The 20,986-nt window shown below is 49.5% G+C and overlaps 8 protein-coding genes across 8 annotated transcripts; 1 reads left to right on the plus strand and 7 right to left on the minus strand.

Annotated features, from left to right (window-relative positions):
- Positions 1–859: 859 nt before the first annotated feature.
- On the minus strand, positions 860–2,836 carry N7506_004043 (GMC family oxidoreductase; the record flags this gene model as incomplete). Its single annotated transcript, XM_056953338.1, has 3 exons — positions 860–1,378; positions 1,465–2,341; positions 2,481–2,836. 3 exons carry the CDS (start codon positions 2,834–2,836, stop codon positions 860–862), a joined length of 1,752 nt encoding a protein of 583 aa, XP_056812227.1.
- Positions 2,837–4,032: 1,196 nt separating this feature from the next.
- On the minus strand, positions 4,033–5,400 carry N7506_004044 (uncharacterized protein; the record flags this gene model as incomplete). The annotated part of the gene is made up of 1 exon (XM_056953339.1): positions 4,033–5,400. One exon carries the CDS (start codon positions 5,398–5,400, stop codon positions 4,033–4,035), a length of 1,368 nt encoding a protein of 455 aa, XP_056812228.1.
- Positions 5,401–6,345: 945 nt separating this feature from the next.
- N7506_004045 (prolyl hydroxylase family protein) lies at positions 6,346–7,862 on the minus strand (the record flags this gene model as incomplete). The annotated part of the gene is made up of 2 exons (XM_056953340.1): positions 6,346–7,538; positions 7,592–7,862. 2 exons carry the CDS (start codon positions 7,860–7,862, stop codon positions 6,346–6,348), a joined length of 1,464 nt encoding a protein of 487 aa, XP_056812229.1.
- A 215-nt stretch (positions 7,863–8,077) lies between these two features.
- N7506_004046 (uncharacterized protein) lies at positions 8,078–9,475 on the minus strand (the record flags this gene model as incomplete). The annotated part of the gene is made up of 6 exons (XM_056953341.1): positions 8,078–8,429; positions 8,485–8,963; positions 9,030–9,097; positions 9,160–9,196; positions 9,261–9,280; positions 9,331–9,475. 6 exons carry the CDS (start codon positions 9,473–9,475, stop codon positions 8,078–8,080), a joined length of 1,101 nt encoding a protein of 366 aa, XP_056812230.1.
- A 906-nt stretch (positions 9,476–10,381) lies between these two features.
- N7506_004047 (uncharacterized protein) lies at positions 10,382–13,726 on the minus strand (the record flags this gene model as incomplete). The annotated part of the gene is made up of 5 exons (XM_056953342.1): positions 10,382–10,774; positions 10,829–12,940; positions 13,000–13,052; positions 13,120–13,387; positions 13,442–13,726. 5 exons carry the CDS (start codon positions 13,724–13,726, stop codon positions 10,382–10,384), a joined length of 3,111 nt encoding a protein of 1,036 aa, XP_056812231.1.
- A 1,104-nt stretch (positions 13,727–14,830) lies between these two features.
- Positions 14,831–16,433, minus strand: N7506_004048 (IQ calmodulin-binding motif protein; the record flags this gene model as incomplete). The annotated part of the gene is made up of 5 exons (XM_056953343.1): positions 14,831–15,038; positions 15,167–15,312; positions 15,363–16,181; positions 16,240–16,314; positions 16,365–16,433. 5 exons carry the CDS (start codon positions 16,431–16,433, stop codon positions 14,831–14,833), a joined length of 1,317 nt encoding a protein of 438 aa, XP_056812232.1.
- A 785-nt stretch (positions 16,434–17,218) lies between these two features.
- N7506_004049 (S-(hydroxymethyl)glutathione synthase) lies at positions 17,219–17,794 on the plus strand (the record flags this gene model as incomplete). Its single annotated transcript, XM_056953344.1, has 1 exon — positions 17,219–17,794. The coding sequence occupies one exon, from the start codon at positions 17,219–17,221 to the stop codon at positions 17,792–17,794; it is 576 nt and encodes a 191-aa protein (XP_056812233.1).
- A 359-nt stretch (positions 17,795–18,153) lies between these two features.
- Positions 18,154–19,779, minus strand: N7506_004050 (flavin-containing monooxygenase; the record flags this gene model as incomplete). The annotated part of the gene is made up of 1 exon (XM_056953345.1): positions 18,154–19,779. One exon carries the CDS (start codon positions 19,777–19,779, stop codon positions 18,154–18,156), a length of 1,626 nt encoding a protein of 541 aa, XP_056812234.1.
- Positions 19,780–20,986: the final 1,207 nt, after the last annotated feature.

The following is a 20,986-nucleotide window of genomic DNA, read 5'->3' on the forward strand; positions in this document are numbered from 1 at the left end:
CTTCAATATCCTCGCGCTATCAACGTCGGAGGCTCCACGTTGGTCTTCATGTCCAGCATCATTCAGGCCACAGCCATATACCCGGGTCTGATCGACAGTCGCACATTAAGCACCATAGCTATGACCGCGAGCACATTTAGCTGCGGGTTAGGCTTTGGTGCTTTGATGACGAGTTCATTGGTAGCAGTTCTCCAATCCTTGGCCGATCAACGCGAATCAGCCAGGGTGACCTCGTTACTTTTCACTTTTCGCTCATTTGGGTCTGCCTTGGGACTAAGTTTGGGATCTCTTGCCTGCCAAACAATCTTGCGTTTGACTCTCCAGGCCCCGTCATCTATCATCGATGAAAAGATGCTCCACCGCATTTTGCAAAGCCCCCTGGCCATTTTTCACCTGCCCTTGCCTATTCAAAAGGTCGTGTTGTCCGCGTATCTCATGTCGATATCTGTAGTCCTTTTTTCTTGTGCCGGACTAGCGATGCTGGGCTTGTTGTTTGCTTTTTCTTGCTCCCATGCTAGCAGTAGGTTACGTTGAGAGTACGAACAAGGATAGTACAAGAAGAAGATAATATAATGATTTGGAAGCTACAAAACTGTTGTAATTCTATTTGTGAGGTTCCAAATCCATCATCTATGATTCATTGCGACTTTGAACCTTTAATCCCCGTGACATGGATAATACCTCCTACCCAACGCTGCTGCGCAACCGAGATCTGCAGAATCACGACTTTCTGATGACTACCGAAGTTCTGTCACAGTTTCACGAAAGCCGTTCCATTATCATGGACCTGACAAAATGTTGTCTGCAATCTTTTCAGCCAGCATATCTGTAGTGGTCAGTATCGAGCATGCATTTGATCTCAAATTGCAAACTCACAAACTGTACTTTGGGGATGGCCCGGGGGCAGCACTGGGAAAGCGCTCGCATCAACAACTCTGAGCCTGTGCACCCCACGGACGCGACTATTGCTATCAATCACAGCATGCGTATCATTCTCCAATCCCATCCGACAGGTCCCAGAGGCGTGCCACACAGGGGATATAGAGTCGCGAATTGCATTGAGTATTTGTTCATCCGACTGCACGTTCTCCCCAGGGTAAGCCTCTGGTCCAGCGACAATACTTTGAAGGGAATCCTGCTTCCAAATATTCCGAAGTTGTTTGAACGCAGCCAGTGCCACTTGCTGGTCGGTCTCAGTGGTGAGCCAATTGGGGTTGATGATTGGTTTGTCACTGGCAGAGGCGGAGATGATGGTGACATTCCCACGGGATGTTGGAGCCACTAGTGCAGCTAAAATTGAAGCGTATTGATGGCCGTCCTTGGGTTGTTGCTTAGCAACGTTGCTATAATTGCTATTGAAAAAGTTGCCCGATATAAACTGTACGAAAACCACGTTAGAGGGTTTGTTCGGTGAGTTCGACCTTGATTCGAAAAAGTGAATCATCGGCCGCTTTGATGACTTACCTCAATTTCAGGCCAATCCACTGGGAATTCGGAAAGGTCATCTTGGGTAGATTGAGAGAATTGCGATCGATACTCTACGGGTATCTTTTCCCATCCGATAAAATCCAGGCCTCCGGAAAGCGCCCCAGACTTGCTAGCCAGGTATTGCAGGACCTGCTTTGTTTGGTACTCGGGATCATTGAAATATCGCGTCAAGGTGTCAAACGTGATTGGAAATGTGATACCAAAGAAGATATGGTCCCACATGTTCTGGCCAACTCCAGGAGACTCAGCAACGATCGGGATGTTCAAAGATTTGAGGGTCTGTGCAGGGCCAACTCCAGATAGCATCAATATCTGGGGCGACTGGAATGCACCAGCAGATAGGACGACCTCTTTTGTGGCCCGGAGAGTGAAAGATTTGTTTTTGTACGTAGCTTGCACACCAATGGCGGTCTTCTCGTCATCAAAGACGATTTTCTCAGCCAGCGTATGCGCGCAGACGTGCAATGTAGAACTCTTCGCACCAGCTATGATGTAGTCAGAGCTGCTCCGCTGCTCACTGATTGGCGACACGGTCGAGCTGGAATACTGAGCTCCCAGAAGCTCTCCGCTATTAAAATCCTGGACCTTTTTGATTCCAACTGCTTCCAGAGCTTTGAATAACCAGGTAGAAAAAGGGGCAACAGTGTTCAGGTATGAAACCTCGATGAATGATCCATTGGAGCTTTGTGAAAAGACGTGCTCATTGAAAGAAGTGGTGGCATTTTCCAGTCTTTTCGACGTGTCTGGTGGAGAGAAGTGTACACTGCGCTCGAAATATTGCAATATATTATCCCACTCGAATGTAAAGTCGTTGACCAGATTGGCCCATGTTTTGTAAGAACCTTTGGTGCCCCTTTTGTGCGTCAGCAAAACTCGTGAAAATTTCCTCTTAGGTTTTCAGGCCTACCTTTGGTAGATCAGACCGTTTGATGCAGTGCTGATTTGTTGCGGTGAGATTCTATTTCGGGACAATGTGGACGCGAAAAACTCACGATCCCCCTAGACATTTTCCTCGGGCGTAGTGAAGCTCTCGATTATTTGCTCCGGCTTGTGGTTGTGTCTGGAAATTCCAATCCACGTCTTGGTTGATGCCATCCATACCTGTCCCACCGGTAAGACCCTGGTTGATCGGCACCTGGAGGTCAGGCAAGTCGGCCTGGTAATTTCCCCCAGCTTCAAGTATGGCCACGCTAAAGCCAGCCTCTGCCAAGCGAGTTCCGACAACACTGCCAGCATTACCTCCTCCTACTACGACATAGTCGTATGTTGAATTGACACCGCAGGGCTCAATTTGAGCCGATGCCAGTGCGAGGACAGAGAGTCCCAAGAGGACGCAAAGACCAGTCATATTTTCCACGCCCTGGATACTGATTCATAACTGCATCCATGGGGCCCCCACGTTAAAGTAGCCCAACAGCTTGAAAGGTGCCGGTGCATTGACGACTCGGCATGCAGCATACCAAAACGTAATTTTCAATCTGAACAAGTGAAGTTCCCTGTTTCTGCTTCTGTTTTGAAATATCGACACGATCACGCGGCGAGGGGGCGAGAGAGTCACAAGTACAAGTCGCGTTGTCCCTGCATGTTGCGAGCATATTGAAGTTAAAGTGGAGGTGAGCATGGATCAACTCTGCTGGCCTCCTTGCCAGGTTCAACGGTCACCCTTCCGTCGGCTCGGTCCACACTTCCCAGCCTAAATCAGTAGAGCTTGATTTAACAAGCTTTTTGCAAGTATATGTCTTCTACCATTGGCGTGGAGGGGGGCAAAGTTCATGTATCGCTGGCAAGGGGGAGGAAACCAAGATCGACGGTAGGACAAGCATAAAGGGATCGGCGCGCCCAGAGAAAACAGGGAACATAGAGTTCTGCATGAGACCTCCCACTTCGTGCGCTTTGACGTTATAGTTTGACTTGAAGTGGTCCATCCATGAAGTTGACGCAGAGCGAACCCCCGGCTTTGTCTTTCACTTGCATGGAGGCCCATCGAGCTCCTCCTTCTCGCAATCAAATGTCGGTCGTGGCAAACGATCTATTACTCAAAGCCTGCTTGACACCTTTGGGTTTGACTCACCTTACTTCCACTGAATGCAGATTGTCCTGGAGAGTTGAATAACCAAGGTTCCCACCAGTGGTGCGAAGTCGCTGGTGGGATCAGTATCCTCAGAAGGGTGTATGCTGGATCTGGCTTTCACTTCTCTACCTCGCGGCAGCAAGGTTGATTTTTGTTTAATCTTTTGATATCAACCGTGCTGATATTGTCTTTGTTGAGATATCGTTATCTCAGTGTTGGTACTCGTTGGCCCTCCATTCCCCGCAGTTCATATCTTTGCTCAATCATGACTTCTTTCCAAAACTTCACTGGTACTTTCGCTAATCGGTTCGTTCAACAGGAATTCAGATTTGAAATATACGACCATGACTACAGGGCTGCAGGTTTATTGTTCACCCAGATAACCTGAATCTCACTATACACACATGCTGTTCAATCGCATAATGACCTTATTGGAGTTAGTCGCCTTTGGTTATCACAACAGAATATCCCATTCAATGAAAACGTACCTTTTCAATATATCGGACTCCGACCTCAATGCCATCATCGTCTTCAAATTCACCCTCGTCACCAAAATCAACATTCCCGACATCCAAACATGTCAGACAGGTGACAACAACATCAGAGTATCTAGTACCCATTCGTCTGCGGAGCTCACCCCGAGCCAGAGTCAATAAGTGGTCCTGGAAAAGCAACTCTCGGCTCGGTCCCAGAATAGCAGCACGTTCCACAACCAATGGCTTTTCGTTGGTGGAGAGTGAGTGACCGACTGGGTAGGAGACAAATGAGTCCCACAGTCCCACCTCTAGCAGACATACACCAAGGCTGTAGATATCATGCTGCATGATGTAGTCTTTGCTCAAAACAGCCCCGATGCGATCGGGGTGTTGATATAGACAGCGCTCCCAGGAAGCTTCGCCCTTGCGCAAAGTCTTGCCTGATGCCATTCTGAAGCTATCGAACCCAATAAGGAACGCGGACCCTATAGATGCTTCGTCATCCCCGAGAAGCAAAATCGTTTCTGGGCAAATATTCTTGTGCACAAACCCAAACAGATGGACGGAATGAACTGCTCGGGCAAGATCCTTGGCCAGAGTGAATCGCTCAGATAAAGAGCTTGTATGGGTCATGTTGATCAGACAGTTTCGAAGAGTGCGCGGCTCGGATTTCGTTGTCGGCAGTCGAAATATGATTGAAATCTCGTTCGACCCGCATTTCGTGGACTCGGATTTGCGTGGAGTGACATGACCCTTGCAGCTAAGAAGCCCAAACTCAACAGCATTAGAAGTGGAAAGTCTTCTAGCAAGATCTCGTACGTCTCTTTTGAGATCGACAACATTTGCACCCAGTAGAGGCTCTATCGTCTCGACTATGAGGCGCTGCTTGTTATCGGGTCTTTGGCCAATCTTTGCGGAGCAAGACGGGATCACTTCGAGGTTGAGTGATTTCAGAAATTCTGGTGGAAAGCGAAGCGAAGGACCACCTTCTTCCTTTGTCTTCAGAGCGGTCCTAATTGACTGAGCAGGAGATATGGGGTCTTCGTATTGAACTTGAGATGACCTTCGGTGGCTATTCAGGCCAGAGTCAACATGCGGACCTGCGATCCTCATGATCAAATACCAAGACGGATCGAACAAAGTCTGCCATTCTTTGAGGTCCTCAATAGTTCTATCGATCTTCTCCTTCGTAAACGCGTATTTCAATCGGCGAACTTCAACTTCGTTGTCACCTGAGCCGTTGTTTTTGATAATGGACTGGACGGCTTGAACGGAGATTTCCAGCTTGGTTGCCAGCATGGCAATAGTCTCATAGATCAATATCTGATGCTTTTCGCTGAGCTCATTTGCCATGTCTCGCACCATATTTAATTGAGTCTCTGCTCTCAGCCAGTAAATGTTCACTTGTAGGAGCTTTTCGGCAATATCGCCCTTTGCGCTTTTGAAAGCGGCGCATAGATGGTATAATTTTGTGCCATACCTATCAGGCAGTATTCTGTCAGCTCATACTCAGATGGAAGTATTGGGGTTCGGGGATTTACTTGATGCAGAGATCAACCGCAGAAAGTATTGAGATGGGATCGGCCATTATGATGGAATGATCGATGCACAAAGTCAGGAAATTCGATGTCGAGGGCAATTTGAGACAGCTTGTATGCTGGCGTTAGGCTGACAGTGCGGGGTCATGGGGCCAACATGATCGAGATAATATTGTTTATCTTCATTCCTGTCAGCCCAGTGGATATTCTGCGTGTATCAGAGCATGTCATCAGCTCACGTGTTGCACATAGCAGTGGAGAATGCTGACCTCGTTCCCCCTGCATCAAAGTAGGCAATCACCGGAGAGGACTGGAGTTTAAGTTCCGGGTGGCTCCTGGCCCGTGGGGATCTAGCCTGGCACCTGGGCAGCAGCCCTGGAGAGTGGTTAGGCTGACTGGCCCACCTGGCTCCGGGGCTTTACCCGGGCGGCAGTCCGGCCCTTGAGCCTCCGGGAGGGCCCGAAACCCGGAGCCTCGATACTGGCAATCCGATGCGCCGACTCCACAGTGCACAGGATTTAGAACCCAAAACGGGCTGTTATGGGCCGTCTGAGGTCCACCCCTCCGCCACCACATTACAAGTCTCATCTGGAACAAAACCCAAACGCTGTTGAGCGATTCCCCGGCTATATACGTTTGTGCCGATGCAGCGGAGGCGCAGAGGAACCCCAGGTCGGCATTGCTTTAATGCTCCCCAGATGTTATGGTAACAATTGATGCCCGCTTTTTTGGTTTCCTATTTACAATCCGTAGTTCTGGTATCTAATTTATCTCAATCTTTACCTTTCTTCTCTTCGCCTTTTGGGGGATTCACGTCATACTCTACGTCGGTCCGGATGATGTACTTCGCACCTTTCCTAACCCCCGTGCCTTCATGTAGCAGTGCTCCATTGGACTCTCCGTGTGGGAAAATTGCAACAGATCCCATAACGGGTCTCACGGGATAGCCGTTGAGGGTTCCCTCGTGAGCAGCCGGCATGAAGAAAGTGGTCTCGCCACCTTCAAACTCATCGTTGAGATACAGCAAGAAGGTGTACATAGAGCTCTGCTTGTTGTCTTCGGGCGAAGAGTCATACACGTAAGTGTCATCGGGGAGGATGCCGGATGGTGGCCAGGCTCCGTCAATGTGACATCTGTATTCAGCACCGGGAACATATCGGTAAACGCGGAAGCGACGGTTGATGCCTCGCACCGGGCGGCCTTCGATCGACTGCGGGACGAATGGGGAGATTCGATCCCACAGTAAATCGTGGAATGTGGTGTCGATGACCCAGTAGAAGTTGTGAGCAAGGATGCTCACGTCTCCATCTTCACGCAAAGGAGCGTCGGGCAGGAACTCCACGGATTCACCAGCGGCGATAATCGCCCTGCACTCGTCGGGGGAAAGCACATTCATAGCAAGACCCAGACCGGGTACGGCTGGATGGGGGTGGTATGTAATTTCTGGCTTTGTGGGAGCTAGGGGAACCGCATTCGACGCCGTAGTATAGAGGATTGCGGGGTGGTGATTCGGAGGCTTGCGCAACGGACCCGGGGTTTCCTCAATGACACGCAAGGCGGAGGGCGACTTTGGGGCATGCTCTGAGATAGATTTGTCCAGGACTGTTTCGTAGATCGGCAATGGCGTCGTTGAGGGGCGCAGATCCCAGATAGGCTGGAAAGCGATGGGGGCCGTGGAGAAGACGGCATTCGAGCTGATATCAATGGAAGTGCTCACACGTAGAATGGCATCCAAAACGCCCAAAATTTCCAACTCTTTAGGAGTGCGTTGCACAGGCACATTGTCGAGCTCTTTTGGCTTGGTGGACAGTCCACTCACGACGTCAAGATCCCGTACCCAGCGACATAAGGCTCCAATTTTAGGTTGTTCGCCCCGGATTCTCATCTCCGCAAGGAGGATCTTGGCTTCGGTATACTTTTCATCGACGAGAGCAGCAGTGATGCGAGCGGTCAGGTTTGCGCCATCTATAAGAAAAACGTTAGTTACGTCGATCCAGTCGAGACATTGCGCGGCGTACCTGTTGTGTTCACTCCTGTGGTACAAGCCTGGCGGAACTCGTACACTGCCACTCGAATATCCTTGCATGCCTTTGACTTGGTGAGGCTAGGATATTGTGAGAGAGCCGTGAGCGCTTCGATAGTGGTGTTGAGCTCTTCGTCTGAGATAATTTCGTTCAGGTGTGTGGGTTCTGCGTCCGGAGGTGGTGTGGGAATGGAAGCCTTGGGGAGCTTTTGTGGAACATCAATTTGCGCATTGCGCTTGCGCTTGGCGGCTTTGGACTTGGCCATTGTTTAGATCAAACTACGTCGCCAAATTGACGATCTGATAAAATTGACGAAGTGCCATCCAGCGAGTAATTGTATTACATAATCCTATTTTGCCACCTTCCCGCCACAGCCGGACATCTCCAGATTCACTCAACGGATACATTTTTTGTTGCCCAATGCAATCAGAGAATTATATTTTGACGTATGACTATGAATTCCGCACCTCGTAACGTAAATTACGGTGAGCGCGACCTTTCCGACAAAGTTTCCCAATGCTGGTTCAATGAGACCATCTGAATGATATCATTGTTTTCACTGAAGGAAAGCCCGCCATTCTCGTGACTAGCCACAAGCCGCGCTGAATCGGTAGAGGCGCGGCGGGCAGAACTACTCAACTGACTCCGTGAGAATGCATGATTTTGGCCATCGGCTTGAGGCCAGTCGAAAATGTGACCGGAGCTTTCCTCACTCTTTTTCTGTCGACCACAACATCCGACCCAGGGGAAGTTGTGCCGTTGTGTGTAGCTCGCCAGAATGTTCAAAGCCGGAAGACAGGCACAAATTAATCCGAGACCTAACTCCGCGTTACTTTTGAATTGATTAGCTCCGTCCGAGGTATAATCCGAGGTCAACATCCACTCACCCAGTCAAAATGGATTTCATGAACAAGACGGTATCTTTAGGATTGTTGCTTTCGTATACACCAATCACCAGGCGGTAGAGACTGAATGCAACAGCAACACCTCCAAGTCCAAGCAAGACCACTATCTTGACTTTTTTCCACATTGGCATTTGCAAAGTCCAGGTGAAAGCCACGGGGAACGTGAGTATTGCCACGTCTGTCACGAAGCTAATCACCGAATCCGCGATGATTACTCCCGGCTGGCTGAGACAACGGCCGTGCTCCAATGCATTTGGATCCCAATATGCGTTCACTGGATTGCACACGAAAATCTTGATGAATGTGATGATCACATAGTAACATATTACCACTCCAATGAGACAGTATAGTCCTACCATTGCCTTGGTCAGTGGTTGGAAAATTCTCATCATCACATAGAGCAGGCTAGTCTTGACGAAAAGAGCCGTTGGTGAGTACAGTATGGTTGCAACGTAGGAAATCTGCAATACGTTAATAAGGACCTGGGGGAATCACAGTGAGGCGAGCTGATATTACAGGGCTCATACCTTGACACATATTTCATAGTCAGCTTGATCAAGATCCGCAGGTGGTATTGATCCCCCGGCAAACCCATCTGAGAAACGCATCAGCAAATGAACAGACAGTGGAAATTGCCATAGCAAGGTCAAGACTCACAGATCAGAGCGCTAGAGCAATACCCCATGAACATCAGCTACGCGGGATGAGATTGATTAGCAATTTGCGAAGGAAGTTTGTCCTCAGACTGAGAGCCTTACCCATCCCAGCACGCACGAAGCTGAGTTGTTAGCGGACCGTTATAATCAGAACGTCGGAAACGAGGCATACCGTCGTCTATCCCTAGAGCATGATTCAATCTCCATCGAACAAAGATCCGAAGAGCCACGAACGGTGTCACGGCTACGAAGCTGATAATTTGAGTGGCGTAGTTGATCAAGAAGAGAGAATTTCCATTATGAATCGTCACCGACATGGAGGCACGATGGTGTCAAATGTCTTGAAGAGTGACAATGCTCCTTTATTGAAAAAGTCACCCGTATCATGATGGCAAAGCAACCATAGACCGCAAGAGTGGACCGGGTTGCCACCAGTGACGTTGAAGCGGATCGCGAACGATCTCTCCGCAATTTAACTTTTGACTACGGAGTAGCCCTGACCATCTTCATTTCGGGTCACTCCAAGTCCGGGGCTGCTTGGAAATACATAGACCCCAAATGCCAATGCAGGTACTCGTTAGATGATCCTGGGTATCTACAAACGCGGCTCATCCTTCTACAATGGGAGATTATGCATCCGGAGACCCCAGAGCCGTGAGCCTCCACATCCCCACATTCCGAGGGCTCCAGCTTAATTTGAGCCTTAACCAATCGCGTGCCACAATGATCTCAACAGTGGGGTAGAAAAATCAAAGCGCAGGGAACCGGGCATAATTTGGGGTCGTGTGTTCACGTACAGTGGTAATGCATAAGCATTTGAGCTCTCGTACTTTTGCCTACCCAATCTTGATTACCAGCCCTAGGTGATCGGCAAAAGAAACTTCCCGAAATTTAGTCCATTTGATTCCGCTTACGCCAGTCTTTGTATTTGATGAGAAACTTATTGCAAGACGAGGCAGCAACCGGAGAACATCCAGTGAGGCTGGTGCGTAAGCACGCGAGGCAAAAATCACTGATAGTTAAATGCAGATATGTACGGACGCAGACTAGAAGTGAAGCCCGATATGCCCAGGGTCAAAGAATTCGGCAGCACGATTGAATAACGTCCAAGGAGCAAGTTTCTGACGAGTGAAAAGACAACTCGACAACGCGCTGGCAAACTGCCAGCTGTGTCGGCAACGGCATTTAGATCAACCAATCCATGTTTTCCGAAGGTAGCCTGCTCATTCCAATTTCCATTGATCCATCCAATCTTTCATGAGAGCCGCATCAATCGCGTCCAATTGCCGCAATGACTTGCTCGCTTCCTGTGTTTTCAAGGTCTCGATCCCCGGGCTATTCTCATCGGCCATTGCAATCGCTTTGAAGAATTCGAGAATTTTGAGTGCAGGCTTGTTTTGAAGGTCTGTCTCCGTAGGGCTGATGAAAGAATCGAGAGTTTGGAGCCACTGGCTGAGAGGTACTATCTCGGCATCCATGTACTCGGCCACTGTCGGAACAAGGGATTGCCAATCCGCGAGCTTTGGATTCACAACGTGGAATGCTGCACAGCGCTCATCTTGCTCGGTTGTACGTCGCGTGCGAACAATATCCGTGATCACTTTTGCGGTGATGTCCTGTTGGAATTAGTATCTTGAAATTGCGACAAGGGGGTTTTGTCGGCTCCTTACCACTGGAACCCACTGGATTGGGACAGGACCCAGCGAGGACGGAATTTGCTTGATGGTCTTTGATGTTGCAACCAGCGACGGCACCCACTCTTGTTTGTTCCACATCCCCATCTTGGTAGTCGGACCACCAATCTGACCCACCCGATGGATGCTAGTGGGCACGCCGCGTTTCGCCGATGCGGCGGCACAAATCCGCTCAGATACATGTTTTGATTCTCCGTATCCTTGACGAGCTGCCACCGTGGCATCAGTATAAATAACCTCTGGTATGGAAGGGCCCTTTTTCTGACTGAACCCTTGGATAGTGGAGATCGATGAAACAAAATGGATGTGTGCCATTCTTTCGCTGGCGATACTGAAGTCTACAAGGCGACGAACACCCTGGATGTGAGGATCTTCAAAAGCCTCTGCCCTGTGGTTGAAGTTGACTTTCCAGGCGTTGTGGATGATTGTATCAACATCCTCCAGTAAGGCCTCATACCTTTCATCCTCGAGTCCCAGTCTCTCGGAACCAAATTCCGCTTGGAGGAACTCGACGCGACGTGGGAATTGTTTGTATGTCACGAGTCCCTTTTCTTGCATGCTTTTCAGTTGTCTCGAGGCTGCATCGGGTGATCGATTGAGGCAGTAAATTTTGGACACACTGAGGTCTCGTAACAACTCGTGTAGCAAATATGCACCCAAAGACCCTGTCGAGCCTGTCAAAATGACCACATGACTCTCACCGAGATCGTCCGAATATTTGGATACAAGCCCAGCCAAACGAGAGGCTCTCAGGTTATCGGTTTCGGCCAACGCCGCTGTCGACGGTGAAGATTCTCCAAGCAGCAGTTCCAGGACATATGATGCCAGAGAGTTCAATGTAGGATGAGAGTATAGCTGCTGGCTCCTCAATGCAGATGCAACAAGATTTGGTTGTGTTGACTTCAGGGAAGCTTGCAGGAATTGGCCGAGTTGCAAAGTTTGGAGGGAGTCAATGCCCATGGCAAATATATCTGCGTCGTCGTTATTTGACGCAATGGACAAGGTGTCCTGCAGAAATTCGGAGATGAATGATTTTATCCAAGGAAGCGAAGCGTTTTCTGGGATCTGCGGATGGTCTTCGTCGATATCATCAGTGGTATAAAGAGCCTCGATCTCATCGGCGTAGTCTTCCAAGACGAAACGTCGCTGAACCGTTCCTTTCGGTGTAGTCTGGAAAGGTTTGTCTTTGCTCGTAAGTCCAATGCGGTTCCTCATGAGGCGAGCGTGGCCAGGTGCAGCCTTATTTGCCTCCTGAATCACTGGCCAGATCTCGTTTATCAGCGATTCCCGTGAACCCTCCCAAAGATCCCAGTTGGGCTGTATCAGTGCGCTTGACTGGAAATGGCCTTGGCCCATGATCACGACCCGCGACACGAACGGATGTGAGGAAATGGTGCCCTCCATCGATATCGGGTTGAACTTTTCACCATTGCTCAATACAATGACATCGTCAATTCGTCCAATGTATCGCCATAAGCCACTCTTTTCGGGGTGCGGTCTGAATGCGTCACCCGTGTGATACACCTGCAGTTCAGGGAATGTGTGGAAGATGGGTTGAATCTCTATGGAGTTTGCACGTGGAATGACAAGTTCGTGAATGTCATTTCCGATGTCTTGCATTTCAATTGGATAATTGGGGTTCCATTCGTGGTAATTCCAGTCAGCTTTGTCCTCGTGTTTCAAGGCTGCGTGAACGAAACATTCGCTTGACCCTATGGCAGTCTGAAGATGTGTGACCTGAGAAATGCGATCGCCAATCGCAGGGGCTAGGGGTGCACCAGAGAAGACGATTTTCGTGAACTTGCTCAATGTTTCCATTCCAGCGTCTGTGGAGCTGAGCTCTTCCAGGATGAATGGAGAAATAAAACCGGATTCTATGTTTTTCTCATGGACGATCTGAGAGAATAACTCGGTCGTCATGGGTCTGTCGGGGCTCAGAAGAAAAGGCATTCTGAACAGTACGGGCGCAAACAAGTTGTAGAGACCCATGATGTGGAAGAAAGGACTCATCGCGAAACAGAGCTGGACTGGTTTGGAAAGCATGACAAAACAGCTGTCTCGACCAGCGGGTGCAGCTAGGTTTCCAATCTAGTCGTCAAATAGCAGTGGTCAGTTCAGCCAGTCTCTGCCGAGGGGCATAATCTCACATTCTGAAGGCCTTTGAGATAACCATTCGTCAATGGAACTGGCTTTGGTAACCCTATTGACCGATGAGTGAGTGAACATTCTTCGGTTTCGTCCGTAATCACACCGATTGATGAACTAACCAGTAGTGCCAGAGCTGTGGATGTAAAGTGCTACTCTTTCATCCACATCATGACCAGGCGCGATGAGATTCGCAGACGCATTGTTTGCAACACCGCTAAATACATCCCAGAGGCTTGGGACCTCCCAAGTCTGAAGAGAAGGGTCGGCAGCTTTCAGACCATCCACCTGTCGAGAGCGCTCAGGGCTATAGAATATCTTTACGCAACCTGTGGCACTCATCACGTGTAGGGAGGCTTGTTCTGAATTTCTGGGAGAAATCAAAAGTGGCTGTAAACTTGTTAGATTCCATAGTATTCATATACCGTGAATGTTATGGTATACCGTGTGTTGAAGCCTCATACATGCGAATATGAAAGCGGAGTATCGAATGTCATTGGCACCAATGTAAGCCAAAGTCTGAGGTTCATTGTGAACAGAGACTTGAGATTGTATCCAAAATGCCATATTCTCGGTGGCATAGGCCATGTCACCGAAGGAAACATCTTTCCAGCCATCAGCTATGTCCGCGGAAACGGGATGGACACAATACAGCCTATCGGACTCCTCCGCAACAGCTTTGTCCAAGCTCTGCAAAGCTGTGAGCTGAACAGGCTTGAATGATCCCATGTTGACTAGGGACTAGAACAAAGTTGACTAAAAGATAATGAAGCAGGGACTTGAGATCGAACGAGCGATCACGCCTCCTTTAAGCTGCTCAGAGGGGTAAGTACTCCGTACACTTCGCCTGGCTTCTCAGAGAAGATTGAATCAGCAAGGTGGACAATATGCACGCATAGACGCACGTTCACGAGGCAAGCCTTGCATGGCCGGGGTGTCGCCACATCCTACAGTCAAGAATTTTCGGTCAAACTATCTGATCCTCCATCCCGAGGCTGTCTATGATTCACCCACGGGGCTAGAACCCCCGCTGGAAGCAACCAGGGGCCGACAGACACGAACTCACTCCGATAGATCTAATGGGGACGTGACCCGGAGATCGACCGAGATCGGCGAGTCATACGGATGACAAGAGCTAGCCGATCGAAGCTGCAGGTCGCACAAGCCGATTAGTTGATCATCACAGGATCCAACCTTGGAATCAACCTTGCCATCTTCTACCAACAGACTGCAGTTGATTGGTCGGTCAATTGGTGGCTTTGACGCCGATTGATTCTAACTCCCTAGTGCGTCCGACTAGTAAACAAAATTGGGAACGTGCAGATTGAACTTGCTGCACGGAGTAACAGAAACAATCTTGTAGGGCTATCAAAGCGCACATCAAAGAATGGACAGCCTACTCAAGCGATACGGCAGGATTCACCTCTTTGTCCTACTATATGGTTGATCGCGTACTCATTGGGCGCAGATCATCCTGGTGCCCAACCCTCAGCACTTTATCGGACTCGGATTGCGATATACGGACACGCCGAGGAGTCGCTTTCAGCTACTCCGTACAGTTCAAAAAGCCACATATGGATTGAGTGATTTCATGGACAATATTTGCGGGGGTGCCGGGAATGAATTATCAGTTCCGCCATGCGATGTCTGTTCCCAATTTAGTAGGATTGGCTTCTCAATTATGATAGAGCCAGCATTCCCAAATAGCGCACTCGCTTGCTGTGGTATTCTCCGTACGGAGTAGAGTGCGATTCATTCTCATCATGAATGTTGAGAGGCTTTGGAAGGATCGATTCGGCTGAATCTGGGAGTGAAATACTTTCCTCGCTGCAATCATTCCGCGGTTCCGTGGAGCTTTTGTTTTGAATGGTCTACCTTCTCATGCGCAACGCGCACCTTTCGTTTCGTTTTTGTATATCCTTGGATTCCAGCCAACATGATATAAGACTTGCTCATTGACACGTGCGACATGTCGACGCCTTGCTGCTGAAGGGCATGATGGAAAGCACGGAAGTTGGCGGCCGGGGGACGATAGTGACCACTAAAAAGGAGTAGACAGCGTTAGTATATGAGTTCGCCCATGATTCGTTTATATCAAAAAAGCAAAATGAAAATGAGAAAAGAAAATGAGAAAACAATGAACGGCGAATGTGACATGTCATATCGTACCTCATTGGTGCCAGACTGCGTAATTGACCGTCTTTTATCTTGATCATACCAGCCGCTGCGATGCGCGCACCTCGAAGAAATGAAGAATGCTGAAAAGCACCAGATTTCTTGATGCCTATGTACAAACGAAAGGATGTGTCGGCGACCTAGAATCAATTTAGCTCACACACAAAGACAGTGATTCGCCAACACTCACAAATATCCACATGTCTTCCTTTTTGGAGGGTCTACCAAGCAGACGTTTCACGGCAGCAGCCGGATTTGCATGGACTACTTTTTTCATCAATTTTGCAGCCTTGTATTCCTCGTCAGTGAATGGCTTCACTTGATCCTGCGATAGAACACTGCCAAGACTTTGGCCCGAGGAGGATGACAAGGATGAGGGGGATGATGACGATGATGCACCCGTAGATAGTGATCCCGAGGTCGTTAAATTCCCTCTAAACTCTGGGACATCCTCATCAATCGGTACCACTCCTCGCAGACTGTCTTTGAATTTTGCCGTGCTGGTCCATACTGGCTCATTGTTCTTGGCCCACCGGAAGAGTCCCGCTTCGTCCACAGTCACCAAGTAATTCATGCGTTCGTCGCGAGTGAGGTATCGGACTTGTTCCCTTTCGAGCCGATCTCGCGGACACTGCGCAATTTCCACGTTCTGTCCTTCTCCATGGTCCAGCCAATAGAAGAAGTTTTCGCTCGACGATGAATTGCGCCAGAATGTGTGATACGCGCGTAGATTGCTTCCATGCCGATGTTTGAGATCAACCATCTCTAGAAAGTATTGAACATCCATCATCTTAGCCTGTGTCCCCGAAGCGATCTCTGTGCTGTGTTCCGATTGCGCCCCGCTCCCAGACAATGGCTCCGTAGCACGATCATCATCTCCTCCGGCGCGTTTCGCAACACTCACGGCGCGTTGCCAGTTCCGACGGGCTTGATTTGAGCGTTCGTCACTCAGCGCAGCTCGGGGCTCGGGCGGTCGGTGAAGTTGTTGCCACTGGGCTTCCCTGAAGGCCTAAAACCACAAACATCGATCAGACCCCGCGTCGCGCAACGATTAAAAGGAGTCTCACCTCGACCCATCGCGTGGAAGCAGTTAGACCACATCCACGCAGTTCACGACGTGCGCGATGACCGCGATATACCCGCTATTCTATGTCAGTAGACAGTAGCATGCCAGGAACACACATTGTTGTACCTGAACCGTTCGCGCTGCCGGTTCTATGACGTCATTCGGAAGCGTCTCCGACCCCGCTACTTTGGTCATATGGAGTCTGTTCCAAGGTTTGTTTGAACGATTTGAGATGAGAAGAGAAATCGAACTGAGCTCGTTTAAGACAAAAGTAAAGTATGATTCTGGAAGTAAAGATGATGCGAAGTGCAAAAGTCACAGGGCTGATAGTCCATGGGTGGGGAGTCCTGGCTGCTGACCAAGTTTTCAAAGTTCCCACCTGGGGACCTGCCTGAGCACCTTACCTTTTTTCCCCTGTCAACATCGCATACTACAATGTTGTGTGAACCGGAGAGCAAGAGAAGTTACTCTGTGGTGTCATTATAATCCGACGGCATCGTGTCTCGATTCTCGGTCATTTCCCTCAATGCGCAAATCAGTCACCATTTCAATCTTGGCCTCAGTGTCGGAGAAAGCAAAATTGGAGATTCCCCCTCAGCGCAATGTCAGACAAAGGATACTAATAGTTGTCGCAAGATAACACCCCGGCATAGCTTCCGGGGCAGGACGGGAAAGGACTTCCAGATCTAGATCCCGACTCCGCAAGTCCGCGCTCACGTCAAGTTTAGCGTCCCAGGGCCAATCGTTATTGGTGGAGCCTGGAGGAGCCACTGGGGACTTCACTATGCGCCCACCTTGGGGGAATCGGGGCCCATCCGATCACGGGCGGATTCCCCTCATACTCCTCACGAGGGGACTTTGTATATTTATTGCTGACGCTGGCTGAGATTCTGTTTTCCACCAAGGTTATCAAGTCACTCAATTCGGTAAAGCAACTTTTATCTATACCCTTTTCAGCCTCACAGCTACACATTATCACAATGGCTCCCTCTCTTCACCCTCTCGTCGACAACGGCATCACTGCCGGCTCCAGCAGCTTTGCCGGTGGAAAGCTCCACTGTCATTGCCCCTCCAACCAAGTCGAGATCACTCTGAGCAGCAATGTCGCTCACAACCACGCCTGTGGTTGCTCTAAGTGCTGGAAGCCTAAGGGCTCCCTCTTCTCCATTGTCGGCGTTGTTCCCCGTGACGCCGTCTCCGTGACCGCCAACGCCTCCAAGCTCACTATCGTCGACAAGGAAGCCACTATTCAGCGCAATGCTTGCAAGGATTGCGGAGTTCACCTGTTCGGTCGCATTGAGAAGGATCACCCCTTCAAGGGTCTAGACTTCGTCCACGCCGAACTGTCTAGCGAGAAGGGCTGGCAAGAGCCCCAATTCGCTGGATTCATTTCTTCCATCATTGAGCAGGGTACCAACCCCAAGTCAATGGATGACGTCCGCGCCAAGTTCCAGTCCGTTGGATTGCAGACATACGATGTTTTGTCCCCAGCTCTCATGGATTTGATCTCCACTTTCACAGCACAGAAGGCCGGCGTTCGGTTTGCCAACCTGTAAATTGGAAGATTTTCTTGTGTTCTTTGGTCATGTACTTTAAGGTGGTTGGTGTTGAGAAGTTGAGGTGTAGAGTTTACGAGACGATGAGTGGAAAAAGTGCATTGGGGCTCTCTGACCCCACATTGAAAGATGAGCGATAGCCAATATGATTCATATGACGATACCAATCTCCCTGCCGATCTCGGTTCTGATTTAACGTGGCTCAAGGTACTTTCCCTTCTGGGCAAGCTCTGTAGTTCCTATCTTCAGTAGTATTGGTGTAACCTCGCTTGGCCACAAACTGGCTTACTTCGTGTCCGATCTACCATTGATGCAATTAGTCCGTCGTGCAGGGGTTCTTCGACTAGCCAATTCAACAATCAGTTTTGACAAACGAAAAGCTCCTGGAACTTGGGTCCAATGGAATCTTCGCACACAGCTCGATACATCGGCATCCCTCCCAAAAGGTAAAGAAACTCGACCGGCTTTCCTGGTATGTTTGCTCCCATATACCAGGACTTTGCCTGTGTAAGAAGAGTCATGTGTGAGATCGCGATGACCTGTTCTCTCCAAGCCTGCGCTGCTGCGGGCTGGGGATCCAGGGTCTTAATGCCCTCATCCTTCATCTTTTTGATGATATCACGAATGAAATCGGCTTGGTACTCTATGAACACAGGTCCATTCGTGAATGGCGTCGGGGCCTGAACCGAGTAGGGCATGAACATGTTGGGGCAACCAGGCACCGTGAGACCTAGGAAGGTGGATACGCCATCGCGCCATCTCTCGCCCAAGCTGACACCCTCAATGTCGCAGATGCCCATATTCGATAGGCTGCCGGTGCTGGCATCGAACCCGGTAGCGATGGCAATGACATCAACTTCGTGGGTCTTGTTATCGGCAGTCACAATCCCCCGTGGCGTAAGCTCAATGATCGGGTTCGTGTTGGTATCTAGAAGATGGACATTTGGCTTGTTGAATTGTTCGAAGTAGCCCTGCTCTAGAGAGGGACGCTTGGTACCAAACGGATGAGGGGGCTCCAGAGGGGCTAGCAGATCACGCTTAGCTGGGTCTTGAATGCGGGCGCGTGTCTTCTTCGCCCAAAGATCATAGGTTGCACGATTAGCTTCAGGGGAGACGAGCAAGTCTTTGTACGCGGCGCCCCAAAGTCGGAAGCCACCCTTGTCATAGCAATCATTCAAAACTTGATCACATTCCTCCTTTGACATTTCTGCAAAAGCTTTGGGCGGGTCGGTGCGTGACAATCCCTGGACACTATGTTGGCATCGGGCAAACTCTGCTTCTGTCTGGGCACGCATTTCGTCTCGCGCGGCAGAATCAAACGTCTCCTGGTCCATTGGTAGGCAGAGATTCGGTGTTCTTTGGAAAACAAAGGTCTCTGCTGCTTCTTTTGCCCATTCTTGAATGATTTGAACGCCGGTAGATCCGGTACCAATAATGGCGACGCGCTTCCCTCGCACATCGACAGGCTCTCTTGGCCAGAGGGAAGAGTGGTGAATGGTACCCTCAAACGAGTCGATACCCTTCCATGATGGGATATACTGCTTGGCCGCAAATCCAACCGCCGGCACAAAGTATTGAGCACGCACCGTTCTCCCATCATTGGTTTGAATTGTCCATTTCGCGGTCGCTGGGTCGAACAATGCAGAGGTCACCCGAGAGTTGAAAATGCAGTCTTTGCGCACTGACAGAACTTTGTCTACGTGATCAAAGTAATCCTCAAACTCCTTTTGTGCAGGATACCGTTGAGACCAGGTCCAGGTCTTCCAAATTTCCGGGATGCCAAAGGCGTAGGTTGGAGCTGGGCAATCCACTCGAGCGCCCGGATAGGTGTTCCAATGCCAGGTTCCTCCAAGGTCGGACCCAGCGTCAATGATTTTTACATTGAGACCAAGCTCGTTTCGAAGTCGGTGAAGGGTATAAATGCCAGAGAAACCAGCACCGATAATGGCGGCGTCCAATTCCAGAACATCAGGTGGGGACGACATGATTGCTTCCAATTGTGAATTGTGGTGGCCAGTTCAGCGCAGGAACTTTATGGTGGGGTGAATGTAGAGGTCGAATTGACGGGGGAGAGGGTTTCGACGACATGAGCTCGCAGCCCTTGCGTCTTCGTCCACTTACCCCCCGCTTACTGTCGATCTTGGTGGGGCCGAGGTCATCATCTCAGGTGAAATACTGATTGTGCCGAGATGATATCGAGGGGAATCCTTTGAAGTGAGCCTCTGGGCATAGTTCGATAGTGGTATTTATGTAACATCAGTTCCGCTTTTTGGGATGGCCTTAAGAATTTAACTTGCATGCTCTATGTCATTCATGCAGGGGCTGCAGGTGTCCGGAGACCTCTATAAATAGAAAACGTGAGAACGGCCTGACTACTCCCATCGCATAGGGATTTGCTCTCTCGGAAAGCTCGAAATGGAGTGTATATGCCCTCAGAAAAAGTTGTAGGAGATCGTGGATAACACAGCAAAAAGAATATGTTCTGCTCTTTATGCACGGGGTCGGAATTCAGCGAAGCCTACGGAGTATTGCTGATATGGCGCAGTTCCATGGTATCGTGGTTACCTCAATCCACGGTAACTCCACTGTAAACAAGTAGTCGTCTTAAAATTCTACAGTCTACTTTTTTTTTTGAGAAGGCTTTACGACATCCTTTTGAACGTGGTTGTTTTGCTTGATATCGGCGCTAGTCCTATCTGTGACTCTCAAGAGCTTCCAAGGGTTCCTTCTCTTTACTCCGTACATTGCTTTGAGCACTCTGTCTACTCAACGAAATGACCAATAACGGAATGAAGAAGCACGATAATAAAAGAAGAAAGCATTAGAAGTCCCCAGCGCCCTGCACGAATACTTAAAATTCGCTCGGACTTCCTCGGCAATTCCCCAATACCTAATTCTCTCTGTTCACGGCTTAGCCAAGACATTCTTTACTCGACCGATCACCATTACTCGATAATTATTTCGAGCAAAAAGAAAGCCAAGTAAACATTGCTCTCGAGAACAAAGAAAACAAAAACATACAACAGTGAGGATTCGCTGGTGGTCACCCACCCAACTACTAACTCACCGGCGTGTGGCTTAAGTACGGCTGAGCGGACGGGAAGCCCTGTTCTCCACACCCTGTGGTCGTATGTACTGAAGTTAGGAGTTGTCAGAATTATATCGTCTCCGAATTGATACCGACTTTGGGCT

This window comes from Penicillium brevicompactum (genome assembly GCF_028827555.1).
Source record: "Penicillium brevicompactum strain IBT 35665 chromosome Unknown utg000003l_segment0_segment0, whole genome shotgun sequence".
Classification (NCBI taxonomy): Eukaryota; Fungi; Ascomycota; class Eurotiomycetes; order Eurotiales; family Aspergillaceae; genus Penicillium; species Penicillium brevicompactum.